The 19,973-nt window shown below is 48.1% G+C and overlaps 1 protein-coding gene across 2 annotated transcripts in view; it reads left to right on the forward strand.

Moving 5' to 3' along the window:
- Positions 1 to 19,973, forward strand: part of Ppp1r16b (protein phosphatase 1 regulatory subunit 16B) — a 93,714-nt gene that overhangs the window by 24,187 nt on the left and 49,554 nt on the right. For both annotated transcript variants that reach the window (XM_051143695.1, XM_051143696.1), the window contains one exon: positions 4,719 to 5,071. In XM_051143695.1, coding sequence (XP_050999652.1) covers positions 4,822 to 5,071 — 250 coding nt within the window. In that variant the 5' untranslated portion in view covers positions 4,719 to 4,821. Of the gene's footprint in view, positions 1 to 4,718; positions 5,072 to 19,973 lie in introns of those variants that run through there.

The following is a 19,973-nucleotide window of genomic DNA, read 5'->3' on the forward strand; positions in this document are numbered from 1 at the left end:
GTCCAGCTCCTTTTTCTTTTGAGACAGGGTCTTGTAAATATGTTCAGGCTGGTACTGAACTTGCCATTCTCTCATCTCAGGCCCCTGTGGAGAGGAGAGGAGAGGTGAGATGAGGGGAGAAAAGGGGAGGGGAGGGGAGGGGAGGGGAGGGGAGGGGAGGGGGGAGAGGAGATTATGGGCTTATACTACCAGGTTTGGTTTCAATAGTTTTTATTAGGGCGTATTAAATGTAGAAAATAGTGACTTTCATTTGACTTGGTTCTCTCTCCATGCTTAGAACTCCTAGTTGAGGTGTTGGCTGAGGAAGTATTCGTTTTTGCTTTTTATTTATTTTTTTTTTAGACATGGTCTCACACTGTTAGCCCAGACTATCTTGGAGCTCACCGCGTAGCCCAGGCTGGTCTCAGACTCACTGGAGCCGCTGTGTCTCAGTCTGATTGCTGGGTCACAGGCATGAGCTACTATACCCAGCTAGGAGGGCATTTGGGAAGTGGAAAGCGTTCTGGCACTCAGCTGCCTGGCATGACTTATTCCCGCCTTCCCTTGGCGTATTTTTTTGGAGGGGGGGGCGGTTCCTCCCCAGTGTGTGATCAGTGTTGCTAATGGAGAAGTCCGTGTGTGTACAGTCACAGGGCTGTAAGACACCGAGCAGAATACTTTGGTGAGTTGGCCGCCTGTGGAAACTCCTCCGGGGAATGCTGTAAGCGCATCGTCTGCTGCCCGTCTCTGGAAGTGTAAGCAAGCACCTTTGCCCAGTGCTTGCTGCTCGGCTCTGCAGACCTGTCCACGCTGTGAGGTGTAAATGGCTGCACCCTGCTCTGTGCTATGGAAATTCCAAGATGGCCTTCCCTTTTCTGTGCAGAGTGGATCTCTGATGTTTGGAGGCTTCCATGTTTTCCCTCTGCCCAAGCACAGGGGTCCAGACTCAGTGCCTAAGGGGCTAGTGAGCAGTGACAGTTGACATGAGGTCAGGTGGGGTAGGATGGCGGTAGGCACTGGGGTTAATTAGAAGGTATGAGTTCCTTTAGAGGGCATAGCCTTTTTGGTGGCTGCTGTGTGAGGCCATATGGCCATATGCTAGGATATTCTGAAAGCTAAAAGCCTGATATCAGATATAAAAACCCCAAGTTTTAAATATGAGTAATTAATGGAAATGTTGAGGATGGCATGGGCTAAACCCAAACAGATTAATGAACGTGAATAGCCCACAGGAGGTTTGCCAGTTGAGTCTGGCCTGTCGTCAAAAAGTGCATCTCAGCCTTTAATCCTAGAACTTGGGAGGCAGAGGCAGGAGGATCGCTGAGTCTGGGGCCATCCTGGTCTACAGAGTGAGTGCTAGGATAGCCAGGGCTACACAGAGAAACCCTGTCTTGGAAACAAAACAAAACAGTGTATCATCTCACAGATACCAAACTTTCTTGATCTCTTCAGCCTGAGTGGTCTTGTCCCCAGGGATTCGTGTTAGCAAGCAACGCAACCACTGAGCTACAACCTTTCACCAAGCACTTATAACTCTCTAGCCGTGTGGTGTGGGCGAATGACCTCTTCTTCTTTCTGTTTTCTTTGTCTGGAAAACAGAGCTGGTCCCCCATGTATCTCTGAACCAGACTAGAATTCAGTGCAGGTGTTCACTTGAGGAAGGAGAGGCGAATTAGCATCTTGCCCTCCAGCCGGTGCCCAATGTCACCATGAGACTTCGTGTCGGTGCATTCAACTCCTTTGAATTCCATATGCTCAAAAACTCCAGCCGCAGAACCTGCCTCAGTGGCTGACGGAGGGAGCAGGGACAACACGGAAGGCTGCCAGGGAGGCCAGCTCATTCGTGCCCAAACCCTCTGCAGAAGGCAGTGGTCATTTCTTTAAAACTAATTGGGGCAGTTACCAGGTCACCTGACAGTTGTGTGCTGAGGGCATTTATTCCACCATGAAAAATGAAAACTTAGGCTTTCATGAAAATCTGCCCATGAATCTAATAGCCACAAACTGGAATCTTTTCCAGTGGCTGGATGGGGAAAACAAATTAACATGCAGTGGAGTACTAGATAGCAATAAAAAAGGACGAACTATTGACACATATGATAATTTGGATGAACCTCAAAGGAGTGATCAACGTGGGGTTTAAAAAAAAAAAAGGCCCGCCCTCAGATGTTACTTTGCTTTCTGCTCCTGTTTCTATAGTGTTTGAACCAAAGTCTAAGGACAGGGAACAGGTTGTTAGCACCACAGGCTAGGATGCGAGTGGGTTTGGGGGAGCTTAGGAGAGCCGTTGGGAGGTTGCCGGGAGGGGCGCTTGTAGCTGTTGGTGTTTTACTGTGGTGGTAAGCACTGATGAAGTTACTACAGAGGCAGCATATACAAATAAGAATCTGTGCCACTGGGGAATATGGAATGTAACCGATGGGCCATGTCACTGTTCTCAAAATAAAATAGTTCAGGCTTATTTGATTCCTGAGAAGGCAGCAGTTTTGCATCCCACAAATATGGATGCACACATCTTTCCATGTCTCCCAGCAACCTGAGATGGCCTTGCCTGGCGAATCCAGGGGCCGGGGGGAGATCTGCCTTTCCACCAACATCTCTTCTTCCTCCAAGCTCCGTTCTCTTTGCCACTAGATGCACAACTGCGGCCACCTCCTTCATTCCTTGACTACCCTGGGGATTCTGGGAGGGGACAGAGCATTTTGCAGGTGGGAATATGGTCTTCAAGAGGTTCAAATGATCGTCCAAAGACCTCTTTCCTTTGCCTCGGAGAATCGAGGGGTCTGTGCTGATGTGTCGCCCAGTCAGTTTCCACCTCTGAAAGGAGATGTGTGTTCTTGTCTTTTGAAAGACCTCCGAAGTGTGTGTTCTGGGGGACTTCAGCCAAATGTTTCCAGGTCCAATAGTTCAGCAGTTCGTAAACTTTTGGGGGTTAGGAGCACTGTAATCCTTGAAATTCTGGATCCTAAAAATCTTTTGTTTATACAAATTGTTTATTTTTAACAGTTTTGATTTTATGAGAGGCAGTCTTACTATATAGCCCAGGCTGGCCTTCGGTTATAAACTGAGAGCTGGCAAGGTGGCTCAGTTGGTAAATGTGCTTGCTAACAAACTGGATGGCCTGAAGTTGATCCCCACATGATGGAAAGAAAGAGCTGACTCCTGCAGGACATCCTTTGACCCCCCCCACATATGTGTCATGGTGCTGTGTCCGCGCGCGCATGCGCATGCGCATACACACACACACACACACACACACACACACACACAAATAAAATATAAAAATTATAAACCCATTATGTCTTATAACCATGCCGGACCTTTTGATGAAAAAAAATGTAACTCTTACACCAACCAAACAAAAATATATAGAGACAGTTGCTGTTTAAATTTTTGTACATCTCTCTATGTTGGGCTTTGCACCTGAGTGTCATATCCATGTCTGTGTTAAACTGTTGCAAGTCACCTGCTGGGTAGCACTAGGACCCTTGCACACTAGGGACAGAATGAGAGTGGGAAAAGTTTAGCAGTGTCTTCCTGCATTTCTGCAAATAGTTTGACTTTGTGGAAGCTGTGAAGGGGCCTCAGGAGGTCCCCCCACCAGTTCCCGGGCAGTTGTACCTTGCTCACACCCTCTTGTTTCCTTCCAGGCCTGCTTGCCCTTCCTCGTTACAGTGTGCGCCATAGTGAGCAAAGTAAGAGAAGCTCAATTGCCTGGCGTCCACGTAGCTGACGGCTTGCCTTCTATTTGTTGCTTCCCTCCCTACCCCCTTTTCTTTTCTTCTTTGAGGCTGGCTCTAATGTAGCTCAGGCTAGCCTTAGACGTGCTAGGTAGCCAAGGATGACCTCAAACTTTTGATCCTCCTGCCTGTACTTCCTCAGTACTGTGATCACAGGCATTCATTTCCATACCCTAGATATACAGGGCTGGGCATGGGGCCCCTCGCTTGGTTCCCTCCGGGCAAGCACTGGCTGAGCCCAATTCCAGCCCCAAGGATTCTATTTGGATACTGCACAGCCTGGGATTTCCTGGGTTCAGCGGTCCACAAGCCATCCTGGGCCTCTGCTTCCAATGTCACATAATTTTTTTCTTTTTCTTTTCTTTTCTTTTTCTTTCTCTCTTTCTTTTTTTTCTTTTTCTTTTCTTTCTTTCTTTTTTTCGAGACAGGGTTTCTCTGTGTAGCCTTGGCTGTCCCAGACTCACTTTGTAGACCAGACTAGCCTCGAACTCACAGCAATCCTCCTGCTTCTACCTCCCCAGTGCTGGGATTAAAAGGGTGCACCACCGCACCCAGCCTATAATTTATTTCTTGAAATAGGATACCTTTGTACCGTGCAGCTGCAAAGATCAGGCTCTTGTTAGCTAACTGTGGCTTGAGCAAGCACCATCATGCAGCAGAACCTTCTGGAATAATGGAACGGCCTTTGTCTGGCTATCCAACATGGGAACCACTAGGAAGTCTGCACTTGGATGTGGCTGTGGAACTGTACCGGTTTACTTTAATTAATTCGAATGTGAGCAGCCATCACTGGCTCAGCTCACAGCAGAGCCAGGCCTTACTGGGGACTCGCACACCACTCTAAGAATCTGCACTTTCGCTTTTGGCACAGACGGGAGGAAAACCTCAAAGGAGCTATGAACTCGGTTGCGGGCGGGCAGGTGATTGACTCTCTATACAGTGCGACGTGTGTTCTCGGGGCCTAACCAGTCCATCTCTGTGTCTGTCTTCCTGTTCCAGGGCCCCACCATGAGGCTCCAGCCCCTCGGGAGCCCCTGTGCTCCCCTGGCCCCAGACACACCGTGCTAGCAGCCCCAGGCAGGGCAGGGGCAGGCGCAGGGCCATGGCCAGCCACGTGGACCTGCTCACAGAGCTGCAGCTGCTGGAGAAGGTGCCGACGCTGGAGCGCCTGCGCGCAGCCCAGAAGCGCCGGGCTCAGCAGCTGAAGAAGTGGGCACAGTATGAGCAGGAGCTGCTTCACCGCAAGCGCAAGCATGAGCGGAAGCGGAGCTCGGGTGGCCGTCGCAAGAAGGTGTCCTTCGAGGCCAGTGTGGCGTTGCTGGAGGCCTCGCTGAGGAATGACGCCGAAGAAGGTAAGGGCCCCCTGCCCTCCGGGACTCCAGCTATGCAGGGAGCCGGCAGAGTCTTATGCACAGCTACTCTCCTGAGACAGCCCCCATGTAGCCCAGGCTAGCCTCCAACTTGTAATGCAACAGAGTATGGCCTTGAACTTCTTTCTGATCCTCCTGCCTCCAATTCTCAGGACCTGGGATTGTAGACTTGTGACGTCACACAGCCTTCCCACCCCACCCCAGCCCCGCCTCCACCCTAGCTTTTATCTTAGACAGCTATTTTCATTCTTGGAGACAATGAGTCCAGCTTTTGCCTAGTAAATACAATAACAATTTTCCTTCTCTCCCACAAATGTTTACTGACAGCCTCCTTCCTGCAGCACCGGCGCTCTGCACACAGAGTAATGAGCAAGTGGCATGTCGTTCTCCCTCCCCTCCGCTCCCCCCCCCCCCCCCCCCCCCCCCCCCACCCCAGCCACAAGCTGGATACTCTAGGATGGTGCGTTTCTCCAAATCGTTCTTCTCCATGGTCCTCACACCGCCCTCAGCATGCTCTTCTGGTGTCTTCTTTCCCATGCGGGGAGGGAATTCGGGTCTTACAGAGTCACATCCCAGACCTTGTTCTCCCTTCACCTTCCACTGTCGTGTCCATGGTGGAGTGTGATTAAGAACTAGACCCTGAGATAACTCAGAGGTTAAGAGTGCTGGCTGCCCTTCCAGAGGACCTGGGTTCTATTCCCAGTACCCACATGGGAGCTCACAACCAGCCAGGGGATCTGACATACTCTTCTGGCCTCCCCAGGGACCAGACATACATGCAGACAAAATGCCCATACACATAAAATAAACATAACAAACACTAGAAGTGTGTCTAGACCCTGAAGGTGGACAGCTTGGGTCTAAAGCTGGTTGTGCAGGTCCCTAGGTGACGCTGGCACAGAGAAGTCCCTTTGCTGTCTGTCTTAGACTCTACTTGTATAAAATGGCAGAGGCAGTAGCATCCTCATAAAGGCCTTCTGAGTGTTCAGTTGGGTAAAACCCATGAAGTATCTTGGACATGTTAAGTTTGTAGCTATGAATTTTTTGTTTTGTTTTGTTTCAAGAGAGGGTTTCTCTGTGTAGCCTTGGCTGTCCTGGACTCACTTTGTAGACCATGCTGGCCTCAAACTCACAGAGATCCACCTGCCTCTGCTTCCCTAAATGTTTGGGCTACCACGCCGGGCTATAAATTTTTAAAAATATTGTTTTTGGGTTTTGAGACAGACTCTCAGGTAGCCCAGGCTGGTCTCTGTGTGTGTCTGAAGATATCATGAATTCTTGATCCTCCTGCCTCAACCTCTCAAATGCTAAGGTGTCAGGAATGAACCACAATAGCTGGCTTATTGATATGTTTTATTATATATGTTTTTGTTTCTTGGTTGTTGTTGTTTTGTTTGAGACAGGGTTTCTCTGTGTGGCCCTGGCTGTCATAGAACTCATTTTGTAGACCAGGCTGGCCTCAAACTCAGGGATCCACCTACCGCTACCTTCTGAGTGCTGGGATTAAAGACGTGTGCTTTTGTTGTTGTTGTTATCTTTTATTTCATTAAATGTATATTTTATATTGTCATGGAGTTCCCATAAGTCTGGAAGCAGAGACAAGTACATGTCACATTGTCCAGGATGGTTTTAGTCTCTGAACCGTGTGAACAAATCAATGCAAGTTCACACAGTTTTCAGGTTGCACAGTTACCCTGTACTGGTTATACCCATTTTATAGATAGGGATATTGGACTCAGAGAGATTCAGAACCTTGATCCAGATGGTGTAACAGGTCCAGAGCAGGTTCATAGGATACTACCCCGTTTGCTTTCCACTGCCAGGATGGCTGGGGAACTCAAACTTCTGTCAGGCCTCCCTTTCTGTGTATGTGCTCATGCCTGCTTATTCTAGCTGAAGTTTGTGCACATGCCCTTCACCCCTCAGTAGCATCTGCCTTACCCCTGAAGAGGCCTGGCCATGTCTCCTGGACCCACCTGCACCCTCTCCTGGTATTAGGTACTAGAGCTGAGAGCTGGTGGCACTGAGAACATAAGAGAGTGTGGACTTTCACAGGCTGCATGGAAATCTGAAACATTTAGGGGCCTACATGATGTCCCACGTAGAAACTAACACACCCGGCCTCATGGGGTGGGTGGTAAAGTGCAGGTGGGCGAGAAATTACACCCAAGCTACTTGCGTGAGGTCCATAGGAAACAGAGTGAACTCATGGTGTCTTGGGGCCCGTCCTTGAGTTATCATTGAGTGTGTGTCAGAGTACGTCAAACACTCCGTACCGCGAGCCTTTCAGACATGAGACACACACCCGTGCTCACCTTACTCTTCCATTTCTAGAACCCTCTGGAAGCGCCATTCTATCTTGATCTTAGTAATATGGGGCTCTGAGACACGAGCAGGAATGGGGTCCCAGGCCCACTGATCTTCCAACAGCTCAGGTGAGAGTTGGGGTTAGCCGCCCCCCTATAGACATGATGGTTCAGGCTGGGCGCGTGGCCCTGAGGCTCCTTCCCACGTGTGGTTTGGTTTGCTGAGTGACGTGGCACCCCCTCCCACTCAGGGGGTGGCTGGCTCATGACGAGGTCTAATTTCTGGTGGGGGAGGCAGTTCACTAGCTCCCTCTCCCACCTGCCGACTACTCTCTTTTTCCCTGGAAATCTCCATTTCCCCTCCCAAGGGGCCTCTGCAGAGGTTTTAAAAATTGGCTGTGTGTTTCAGAACAGCCACCAGGGAGATGGCACCTGCCCAGCCCACTACCCATGTATCATCCTTTATCTGTCCCTTGGCTGTCAAGTGCCCTGCTTAGCAGAAACATGGTTCGGAGTTCAAGGCTACAACTCCAACTGATCCCTAGTCTACGACCTTGGGCAATTTGTTTTGCCTCTCTGGTTTCAGTTTTTGAAATCTGTGTCACGGAGCGTTGAAGGCAGGGGTTAGAAATAGTTCTAGATTTATGGGGTGCAGCTGATGGAGGCCTTGCCTAGCATGTGTGAGGCCCTGCATTTGGCGCACAGTACTATATAACCTGAGCAGGGTGTCTGTCACACACCTGTGGTCCCAGTACCAGAGGATGGAAGACCAGGATATTCTACGTCATCCTCAGCTACGTCCTGAGTTCAAGGCCCCACCCAGCCTGAGCTGCATGGGGCTCTACCTCAACAGAACAACAAACCATCCTGCCCTTTGAAAGTTTCCCTGAACCCTGTGTCAGAACAGCAATTATTTAATTAAGTTCTTCAGGTTAAAAGACTTCCTAATGCCTAAATAGAGATCAAATTCATACAAATGAGTTCATAGTAAAATCAAACAATACAAAGTTGTACAGAGTAATAAATCTGCTCCTCGCTTTCTTTCTCCCTTCCGATCCCTGATTGCTGGTTCAATGTGTTTCTTTCTAGTGACTTTTCTTCTTTGTCTAAGAACTGGGAGCCACATAAACTTCCACATCCTGGAACCCCAGACATGTGACTCCAGTTTTCACACCACACACACACACACACACACACACCATATGACATCTTAGAGTTATGGCCGCTGGAGCACACACAGTGCAGCAGATCCTCACGGTTCGCCCTGTGACGCTTTTGCAGTTGGCTTCACTAGAATCTTTAATATTTCCCCAGTATTTTGTTTGCACACAGTGAACTGTTGAGCACATGCCTAAGTATTTATCCTGTACAAATGTGGATGAGCGTTTGGGAGCTGGGAGCTGGACGGAGATCTTTTGGATTGGTGCCATTGTGGTGTGGAAAGCCATAGAGGTTGCATGAAGGGGACTCTGGGGTCCACGGGTGGATGTGTTCGAGGCTGGCAGCAGTCAGCTCTTGTGCTTGCTGAGCTCTGCTCAGCTTCCTGGCAGCCTGACAGCCCGCTGTGCCTGGCTGGCTGAGCTGGTGTTTGGGAGGCTTCTGGGTGTTAGTTTACAGCCGAGTGGGAGCACAGGGTGGCAGCTCCCCGCTCCCTTGAGCTCATAGCATCCTGAATCAACCTCCCCACCTGCAGCGGGGGTGTGTGTGAGTCGTTCCCCCAGAAAGGGCATCCTTCTCTGGCTAATGTCCTTGACCTTGGACCCGCTCAAGCCCCTCCCTCCCCACTCCCCAGCATCCTGGGATTCCTCCACCAGCTCCCTTCATGTCCCCTGAGTTCTCTCGCCTCCTCTGCACCTCTAGGTGTATGGTTCCCTCACACTCTGACAGACTTTCTTGGACTAACTTCTCTAACTCTTCAGGCCCACAAGGAGAGCTATCCACAGGCCTCTGGGCACCCCAACCATCACTAGCATGGAAGCCCTGAACCTAGCCGTTTCCTGAGAGGCAGAGAGGAGCCAGGGCAATCAGAGTACACGCTGCGGCTCATTCTCCCAAACTGAGACCTCAGCTCTACCACTGACTGCCTGTGCATTTTGGAGAGACAATAACCTAACTTCTCCAGGCCTCCATTTCCCCCACTTGAGCAGGTTAGCAATACGCCTGCCACATAAAGCTGAAGAAGGGATGACTTGAGTTGGTAAGTGCAGAAGAGGTGTGGTACGAAGTGGGGAAGTGGCAGGAGCTGTTATTTCTGTGGTATCTATTATCCCACATTTACGCAAGCACCCTTTATTATATATGCTGACTCTCACCTTCATGATTATTTATCAGGTGCTGTGTGGCTGCTTTATGCCCCACCATCTCGCCTAATCCTCAAGCTGGGCTAGTCAAGCCCTATTTTGGAAAAGTAACTTGGGGCTTCATTTGCATATCATAAGATAGACCCATTTTTCCCTCAACTGTTCAGGGGGTTTCCACAACACCTCAGAGCTGCGCACACAGCTTCACAGTGTAGTTTTAGAACTTGTCCATCACCTCCTGCTCCCCAGGTCCTGCTCCCAGTCCCAGGCCACCACCAACCTGCTGCTGCCTTTTCTGCTGTTTCCTTCATCTGGCATCACGCCGCAGGTGTATGATCTTTTGTGGTCAGCTTCTTTCGTTCAGTAGAGCAGTTCTGAGCTTGGCCAGGTTGTAGCATAGGCGAGTGAGCGCCCGTTCCCTTGTTCCAACCTTAAGTTGCATGGCTCTACCGCAGTCGACTTCCACTCACAGAGGGCTGAACATGGGGAATGTTTGCCATTTTTGGTTTGATGATCAATGCTGCGAAGGACATCAGGTCCAAGTCTTTCCGTGGACATTTATCCATTGTTTTTGGTGTCTACCCAGGAAGCCAGTTGCTGGGTCACATGGTACATTTCTTTGTAACTTACTAAGAAAAGAGGTTAATGGTTTTCTGAGGGTTTTAGAGCAGGCAGGGGGCACCATGGACCCCAAGGCCAGCAGAAGCATCAGGGTCTGTACATCCCCAAGGAGCACAGATTCCCAACCGCAGATGAGCGGTTCTGTTTTACAGGAGAAAGCAGAAGCAAAGGGCACAGGTCACCTGGTAGCTAAAAGGGGCGGTGGGGGTGGGGCGGGGGCTGGGTTGAGAAGTTCTCACGCTTCCAGATCTGCCCTGTAAACAGGCTTGAGAAAATAACGATGCTGCCACTGCCCTAGCCATCTGTGTTGTACAGCTTGTGTGCGTATTTGGTCCTTTGCTTTGGCCTTGGATGCGATGCTTCACTGTAGGGAAGCGGCTCAATTGCTTTCCATTCACCAAGGCAATGGAAACTTACTTATATATGGAACATTATGCAGAAAGGAAATATGCAAAACAGTTATGAGATCTGTTCAGAGGCTGGCAAAATGGCCCAGAGGCTGAAGGACACTTGCCACTAAGCCTGTGGCGTGAGTTTTATCTCAAACACTCATGTGGTGGAAACAAAGCACCGGCTTCCAGAAGTTGACACACACACACACACACACACACACACACACACCACAGTGTAAAAACAACAATAATAAAAAGGCTGTGTGGCACAGGTGATCTGAAGGTGCAGGACCCTCAGCCCCTCGGCCCTGCTAAGGTCTTCTGGCCCAGGTGCCTCTGTGCGACACCACAAAGGCCCCTAGCTCGTCGGAAGGAAATGGCTCTGGCTTTCGTTTTTGGTGATTTTTTTTGAACAGGAAATTTTCTTTTCCTCTCATTCTAAAAATAAGGTGTCCTTGTAGAATATTCCAAAACTATAGGAAAAGAAAAACACTAAGAAGATAAAACTCACACATGCAATGAACATCGACAGCCTCGGGTAATATTTTTTCTATCTTTTATCTAGGAAGTACACTGAGCTCTCCCCTGGGGTGTGTGGAGGAAAGTTTAAATGTGGCCTTGGGTCCAACGGCCTCCCCTTTCTGATCTCAGAGTTCCTTTGTTTTCTTAAACACTGAGAACCCCACCCCCACCCCGAGAGCTTTTGTTTACCTGGGGTCTGTTTTGAGTTTTTGGTGCATTATAGGTTAGGCACACACGTGTGATCCCAGTGCCCAGGGCTCTGGGACTGAAGGGCTATGAGTTTGAAGCCAGCCTGGGCTATATAATGAGACCCTGCCTCAGCAGCTAAGAGTACTGACTGCTCTCTCAAAGGACCTGATTTTAGCACCCATGTCAGGTGGCTCACAACCTTCTTTAATTGCAGTTCCAGGGGGCCCAATACCCCCTTCTGGGATTCCTTGAACACCTGCGTGTACGTGCACACACCCTCACAGAGACACATACACATAATTTTTAAAAAATGAAATAAATAAACCCAAGACAAATGAAGAAGTTAAAATCGAAGGGTACATTTTCTTTGGTCATTAAGTCAGAGCCTGTTTAGTTTTTATGTTTCTTCTGCACAGCGGAGGTCATCAACTACCAACCTTAAACAATTGTCTCAATCTTCCATGGGAAGCCATGCTGTTCTAGCTGGGATTTCTCCGAGGATATGGCCACTTGGAGGTTCCCGTGAGGCCGGAGGCATCCATTCCAAGATGCAGCTCACATGACGTCCTTTTACTTTGGGTGACGTTAGCACAGAAAATCTTACTTCGCGGGGGTATAGCCTTGGAAAATGAATGGAGCCTTGAAACTGCTCTTTGAAGCCCCGAGGTACCCAAACTTCCTAGTTGGTTGTAAGGTGAAGTTGGAAGCCATTTCAACTTCAATTTTTTGGTTTTTACTCGTTACCATTTAAATCTGTTGGTCTGCCCTGTGTCTTGAATGGCTCTTTACCCGGGTGTACTTTTTAAACATCACATCTTGATCTGTTGCAAAGTACAGGTCCCCAGATTCCTAATGTTAACACATCTCGCTGTGTAATATACCTTTTAGGACTTCAACGTGCATCCTTTCAGAAAGTTCAGGTCCTAAGAAACTATAGGCTCAGGGTGGCCGTGTGGAGTCTGAAACTCGAAATTGTGGTTGAGGATATAGCTCACCAACAAGGCCCTGAGTTCGAGGGGTGTGCATGAGGGCAGCGGGGCCTCACAGGTAGCTGTCACAGTTACCCCGACTAGCAGTGCAAACACAGCAGTGAGGAGGAGTGCCCAGCCTCACGGCCTCAATGATTTCTGGGTTTGAGGCATCTAAGCAGGCGGTGGCGCAGTACTCTTGTCACATTTGTTTACTCCAGGTTTAGGATTGTGATGTGTGTAGTCCAGGGTGGCCTCAAACTCACAACCCTCCTGCCTCAGCCTCCTGAGTGCTGTGATTACAGGCATACTACACGCAGCCAGTAGTGCCCTGTTCTGAGACCAAAGAAGACAGGAGTAAAGAGGAGGCTGGGATTTGGAGAGAGTCAGGGTTTTGAGAGGATGGTCTGAGATGGAGTAAGTGAGCAAGGAAGCCTGGTGCTCAGAGGTTGGGGGGGGAGGGTACGACATGCCAGTATCCAGTAGAGATTCTAAAGCCACACACCCATCAGAGACAGCAATGGAGGGGCTGGAGAAGAAGCCAGGGGTACCTCAGTAGGTGTACCCTAAACCCAGAAAAGGAGCCCCAAAGGCAAACTAAGAATTACCTGCCATGGGGATGTGGGAGAAACCAGAGTGTTCTAGAAGACAGGGAAAGGCTGTTGTGTACATCAAATGCTCTTGAGTGATGTAGTCAGATATTGTGTCTTGTCTTTATGGAGTCTTTGAAATCAGATTTTTTAATAGATTGGCTTTTTTCTCTCTCTCTCTCTCTCTCTCTCTAATGTTCAGCATAATGAGATTTGCAGGCCAAGCCCTGCTTTCCTCAGTTACTTCTTTGGAGTTTTTCCTCTTGCACAAACACAATGCATTTTGATCACATCCTCCAGCAAACATATTTGATTGTTTTGCTTTTTTTTTTTTTAGACAGGGTTTTCTGTGTAGCCCTGGCTGGCCTTGAACTCATAGAGATCTGCATGCCTCTGCCTTCCTGAGTCCTGGGAGATTAAAGGCGTGTGCCACCACGCCCAGCTCGCAAGCAGATTTTTTTTTTTTTTTCCGAGACAGGGTTTCTCTGTGTAGCCTTGGCCATCCTGGACTCACAGTGATCCGCCTGCCTCTGCCTCCCGAGGGCTGGGATTAAAGGCGTGCGCCACCACGGCCGGCGCAAGCAGATTTTAAATGCCAACCTCTGTATAGGAGTCCAAGTGTCCCATCTTTGGTGCAGTCTCCATTGTTACTGCATTCTGAGCTATAACTCCTCCCCTCCCCCACCCAGTTATTTTCGTAGTGTAAACTGTGCATGCTATCTACATACGGAAGCATTTGGCCACTGCTTGGTTACTAATTAGAATGGATTCTTAGATATTTATTGGATTTGAGGATATAAAACCTGTGAAGTTTCTAATGGGGTTGCCAGTAAGGTTTCAATTGCCCTGCTCTGCTAGGCCTGTTTTGCCCTCTGCTTTGCAAATCTTCACTGTATAGCCTCCCAACACACTCGTGGTTGAATAAGAATGGCTCCTACAGGCTCATATAGCTGAATGCTTGGTCCCTATTTGGTGGAACTGTTTGGGAAGGATTAGAAGGCGTGGCCTTGATGTGTGTGTGTGTGTGTGTGTGTGTGTGTGTGTGTGTGTGTGTGTGTAGGGGTGATGTTACTAAGTTCAGGCTTTGAGGTTTCAAAAGTCCATGATATTTTCCAGTTAGCTCTCTCCGTCTTGTGCTTGTGGATCAGCATAAGACCTCTCATCTACTGCTCCAGCGCCATGCCTTCCTGCTGCCACACCCCCTGCCATGATGGTTGTGCACACTAACCCTCTGAAACTGCATCCCCAATAAACTCTGTCTACTGGAAGTTGCCTTGGCCATAGTGTCTCTTTATACCAATAGAAAAGTAAGACACCCACATTCAGTACCTGTAAGGGATTTTTCTCATCATTTTGTAAAACGTATTTAAGGTTGAAAAGATATTTCCAATCTTACTGATTGCCTGTGGCTTGCTTTCTGAGTTACCCTGTTGTTGTTCATGGTTGAGAAGGGAAAGATGGATGGTAATAGTAAAGGCAGTGGGGGAGGGATGCTAACCCTCTGCTGTCAGGCATGTTCACATATGTTCTCCGGTATGTACATTTGTGTGCTCGCTTTTAAAATGTGTTAACAGTATAGTTTATTTTTCATAGTGCTAGAGCTTGAAGCTAGGGATTTGTGCATGCTAGGTAAGGTCTCTACCACTGAGTCACACCCCCAAACTATGTTTGTTTAGGATAAATATTTTATTTATGCTTCAAAGTTCTTAATTTTATGTAATAAAATCTATGACTGCTTGCCTCGTTCTCTTATTATTTTATTCTTTGCCTTTGTATCATTCAAACAGGAGTTTAGGACAGCAGGCTTGGTTTAGTAGTTATGAGGACTTGTTGCTTTCCAGAGGACCCTAGTTGGTTCCTAGCATCCACGTGGTGCCTCATGACCATCTGTGACTCCAGTTCAAGGAGATTTAACACTGTTTTCGGACTTCCCTGAGCATCAGGCACACACATGGTGGATGTATCTAATCTAAAATAAATGGACCTTAAAAAGGGAGGGAGGTTCAGAAAATTCAATTTGAATGCCTACTCTCCCCACCAACTCTTTTCATATACAAAGTTTTCTTGGCGTCCAGCTATGGCCACTCACTTGTATGTCACCTGTAATTCCTGTCACACAGTTGAGTTTGCAGCAGAGACCATATGGCTGACAAAGATGAGACTATTCACTCACTCTCTTGACTTTCATAGAAAATTGCAATCAGTTTAAAGCATTTCCTCATCTTGAAATACCTATTAGCTTGCATTTTCTTCTAGGTCTCCATGACCTTGTTTAACTAAATCAAAAATGTAATCCCACTGGAGTTCGTTTTAGTATAAAGTAGTAAATGAAAACCTGTCTCTATTTTCTTCTCTAAGAGTTATCAGTTTCCCAGCATCCCTTGCCTTCCCTCAGGACTGTGACAGTGCTTTTATGCCCAAGGGCCTCCTCTGCAAACATGGGAACCTGCTAAGTTCATTATTCAACCATGGGAGCTCAACACTGTGGCATGATGCTTGATTGAAAACTGTGTTAATAACACAGCTAACTCCATACAGTGCTAGAACTCAAACCCAAGGCTTTGTGTGTGCCGGACAAGGCCTGTCCCACTGACCCACACGCGGAGCCATGGTTACTGTGGAGTTCTTAATGCTCTGAAGTCTTGATTATTATGTACCAGGCCTGAGAATGCTTGCCTACTTCCCTTCTTATTTTATCCGTTGCTTCTAGTCTCTTTAAACAGGGATCAGATAACTTGTTTGATGGCAACATTAATCCTCCCTGTCCTCTTTTTCAGAAATTCTTGGATCTTGTTGGGCATTCATATACTATTTAAGGCTTGGTGAAGTTTCTCTGAACATTTGGAGGTATTGATTGGTGCTATCCTAACCAATAAATTTAACTGGGACCAGACTCCCATTTTTTGACATTGTGAGCTCTTTCTAATTAAGTTTGGGGTGGAGGGGTAGGAGTGGGGGCAAGTCTGCATTTCTCTCGGGACATTTTGTGTTCTTTAGGAATGCTGGGAGGTGTCTTTCCTTTTTTTTCTTTCCTTTCTTTTCTTCCTTTCTTTTTTTTTCCTGTAGAAGTATTTTTCTTCCTGAGAGGAGAGTTTTTTGGTTTTGCATATCAAATCACATTGTTTCTATCTTGGTTTTTCAGCAGATTCTCCCAGGGTTTTCTGTGTAGAAAAGGACTTTTTTTTTTTTTTTTTTCCAAAGAAGGTTGTTTGATCACTCTGTTCAATCTGGAGGGAATCAGCCCACTCCACTGTCTCTTCTCTTCCCCCTTCTGCTCCTCCTACTGTGTGTACATGGTAAACATATTAGTACAGACATTCACATATATGAAGTGGCACGTGGCTTTGAGACTTGTGAACATCCTCTGCTGACTGTGTCCTCCCCAGAATCACATCTGGCTGGCCTTGGAGTGACTGATAGTCACCCTTCTCGCCGCACCTCCGTGTGTGTGTGTGTGTGTGTGTGTGTGTGTGTAAAACCTTTAGCTCACATATGCTAGGTAAGTACTTTACCCCTTTGTCTCCAGCCCTTTTTTTACTTTTTTGTTTTGAGACCGGGTCTCACTTAATTGCTCAGTCTGGCCTTACACTCACTATGGTGCCCAGGCTGGCCTTGAATTTGCAGACCCTTCCTTGGCCTTTCTACTAGTTGAGATGCCATGGGCTGAGCTACCAGGACTGACCTACCTAAGTCCCTCCCTCCCATCCTTTTTCTCTCCCCTTACCCTTACCTCTTTTGTAGCTATTGTTGACTTAGAGATTTTGGGAAAAGAAGCCCCCGAGTTACTTTCCCGTTAGTTCAGCATCTTGCTATCCTGATTTTCTAAGGACCAGCTGTGCCTGGTCCTCTTCATGCCGGAAGCAAGCCTGCACTGGTTGTACTTTCGTGCTAAGCACCATGGCCCGGGTGCTCCCTCCCAGCACCCAGAGGCCTTCCGGGATGCACCCGATTTCTGACATTGAAGTCAAGGCTCTAAATTTATCTTGTTGAGTTCTGAGCCCCATTATCCACCTGCTCAAATAATTTCAGATTCTTGAATGATAAATTAAGACTTTTCATGTCTCCAGTGACAAAAGCTCAAATCAACCACAAGCAGAATAGGCTTGCATCACCGGAAAGTGCAGGAAGATCACAGTTTTAGGCCACGTGGAGACAAGGAATTGCCAAACGCTGTCTGTGTAGATAATCTCAGTAGCCTGAGAAGTGTAGACCTTGTCCCAGGGCTCAGCGAATCCCAGAATCGAATCTCATTGGCTAACGTAGCCTATGGATTATCTATGGATCAATTACAGTGGTTAGATCCGAGATGCAATGCTGTGATTGGCCCTATCCAAGCCATATGCCCAACCCTGGTATCCATTCCTCCTGTACGTAGGCTAACGCCGGGGCTATAGTACTCTAAGCCAAGAAAAATGTGCTGCTATATCTGCAGGGATAGAACAGGGGTGCTGACCAGGCCACAGCTTCGTATTGTATCGGTTACTTTTCTCTCTGCTGTGGCCCAGTGCCTGACAGATGCAACTTAAGGGAAGGAGCACTTAATGTGACTCACCCACCATTCATGTTGGTGAGGGAAGGCCAGGTGACCTGCTGGCTCACTCAGTCAGTGACGGTGGCAGCATACAGCAAGTAAGTGGAAGGTGGTATGTGGAGAGGAAAGCAAGAGACTCTGCTTTGCAAAGAGATTTTCTTACAAAAGTTCAGGCACGCTCTCACCGAGAGCATCAGAATAGAAGCCCGGGCAGAGAACTCTGTGGCTCTCACCGACCTGGCCCTCCTGGTTCGGTAGCGAGTGAGTCGTGAACTGTGCCAGCCTTGGAGCCTAGCATCAAGCAGAATCACCTTGAACAGAATGAAACACCCACATGCTTTCCCGTGGACGGAGGTGTTATAAAGAGAACCTTGTCAGTAACAGACACCCAGGAAAAGGAAGCAAGCAGGCTGTGCATGCGGATGGCACTGCTTTCCAGACGAGAGGGCACCGTGACCAGCACCTTTGAAGATGTCCATCCTGTTGCTAGGCACAGACCTGCTGCAGAAAAGAGCCGTCCTCCTGTCTTGGCTCTGTGCCACCACACAAAGGGACTGATGTGCCTCCCTGCAACCTCCTGATTATGTTTTGTTTTCCTGGCCAGGTCTGCCCACACGCAGAGTGGGTTGATCGTGCTTAAATGAATTCCTTCATGCGAGGCCGTCCCCGTTCTCCTGTGATGCTGGCCTTGTGCTTTGGGAAAGCAGGCTTCTCATCTCAGACAGTAGAAGCCTACTCTCAGTGTCCAGTTACCAAGGTGATGATGCCCTGGGACCTTGGGGAGAGACTGAGGCAGTTGGAACTTCCTCGGCACTGTGTCAAACTCCAACCACCGTGACACCCAACCAGCACCGGCTCCCAGGTGTTAGTAAGGACCCTTGTTAAGGCTTTGTCACATATCCACAGAGTCCAGAGAGTTCCCGTGTTGGCTTTCCACTGCCATGATAAAATACCTTAGCCAATCAGGTTGAAAGGAGGAACGGTTCATTTTGGCCCCTGGTTTCAGAGCTTTCCATGCAGCAGTTGGCCCTGTTGCTTTGGGGCTGTGTCGGTACAGTGCTTCATGCTGGGAATGACCAGCACCCACTACCACTACCAAGACCCTTATAGGCTTTTAAGAACGAGCAAACCTTAAGCCTCCTCTCTCAACTGCCCTGTCGTCAAACATCCCTGTGGAGAAAGCCTGGGGGTTGGAAAACAGAACAATAAACCAGATTCTTTTCTGCGCATTCCTCCATCAACACAGCCATCTTGGTTTTTTTTTTTTTTTCAAAGACTTATTTTATTTATTGCATATGAGTGCTTTATCTGCAGAAGCGGGTATCAGATCACATTATAGATGGTTGTGAGCCACCATGTGGTTGCTGGGAATTGAACTCAGGACCTCTGGAAGAGCAGATGGCGCTCTTAACCACTGAGCCATCTCTCCCGCCCCCTCTCCAACACAGCCATCTTACTTGTGTGTATCAGCAGAGCTGGTCCCCCGCTAGTCCTCTCTCTGGCTAATACAGTAAACAACCAAAGCACCAGAGAGGACTAATTGAAGGGAGATGCTCAGGAAGGAAAGGAGGGCAACGGTATAGACCCAGCTCAAACCCCACAGCCTGATGGACAGGGCTCCATTACCTCAAGAGAAACTTTACACACAGGATCCCACAAAGGTAATAGTGACATTCCTGCAGGTGAGTCACTTCTTACTTCAAGCAACCCCTCCCCTAAGTCTGTTTATTGATGCTCCATGACTCCTTGAGACGTTCTGGTGGTCTTATAGTATGGTTTGATTTGGCGTGTTCCCCAAATATCATATGCTGAAGGCTTCGTCCTCAACATGGTTTAGAGGTAGGGCTTTTGGTAAGTAACTGGACCATGGGGCCTCTGATCTCATTGACAGATTAATTCACAGATGGATTCATAGTTGAATTGGCTTCTTGGAAGCAATGGCAAAGTGAAGGAGATAAAGTCTTATTGGAGGATGTAGGTCATTGTGAGGTGAGCTCTTAAAGGGTCTGTCTTGATCCTCTGTGCTCTCACACAAGCTCATCTATTCTTCCCTTCTCAGTGCTTTCTGGCAGCCGCAAGTCATGCAGCTTGGCCCCATCATCCTCTTCTGCCATGATGTTCTGCCTTACCATAGGGCGAGGAATAATGGAATCAGATAAACATAGAACCAGAATCAAGGTCAATCTTTGCTCCTTTGCTAAAAAAATTTTTACATTCATGTTTAGTCTCTCTCTCTCTCTCTCTCTCTCTCTCTCTCTCTCTCTCTCTCTCTCTCTCGTGTGTGTGTGTGTGTGTGTGTGTGTGTGTGTGTGTGTGTGTGTGTGTGTGTGTGTACATGCATGTAGAGAGGTCAGTGGATAACTTACAGAAGTTGATTTTTCTTCCCCTATCATGTAGGTCCCAGGGATTGAACTCAGGTCATCAGGCTTTGATGAAAGGTAGCATTTACCCACTAAGCCATCTTG

The sequence above is a fragment of the Acomys russatus genome, chromosome 4 (genome assembly GCF_903995435.1).
Source record: "Acomys russatus chromosome 4, mAcoRus1.1, whole genome shotgun sequence".
NCBI lineage: Eukaryota > Metazoa > Chordata > Mammalia > Rodentia > Muridae > Acomys > Acomys russatus.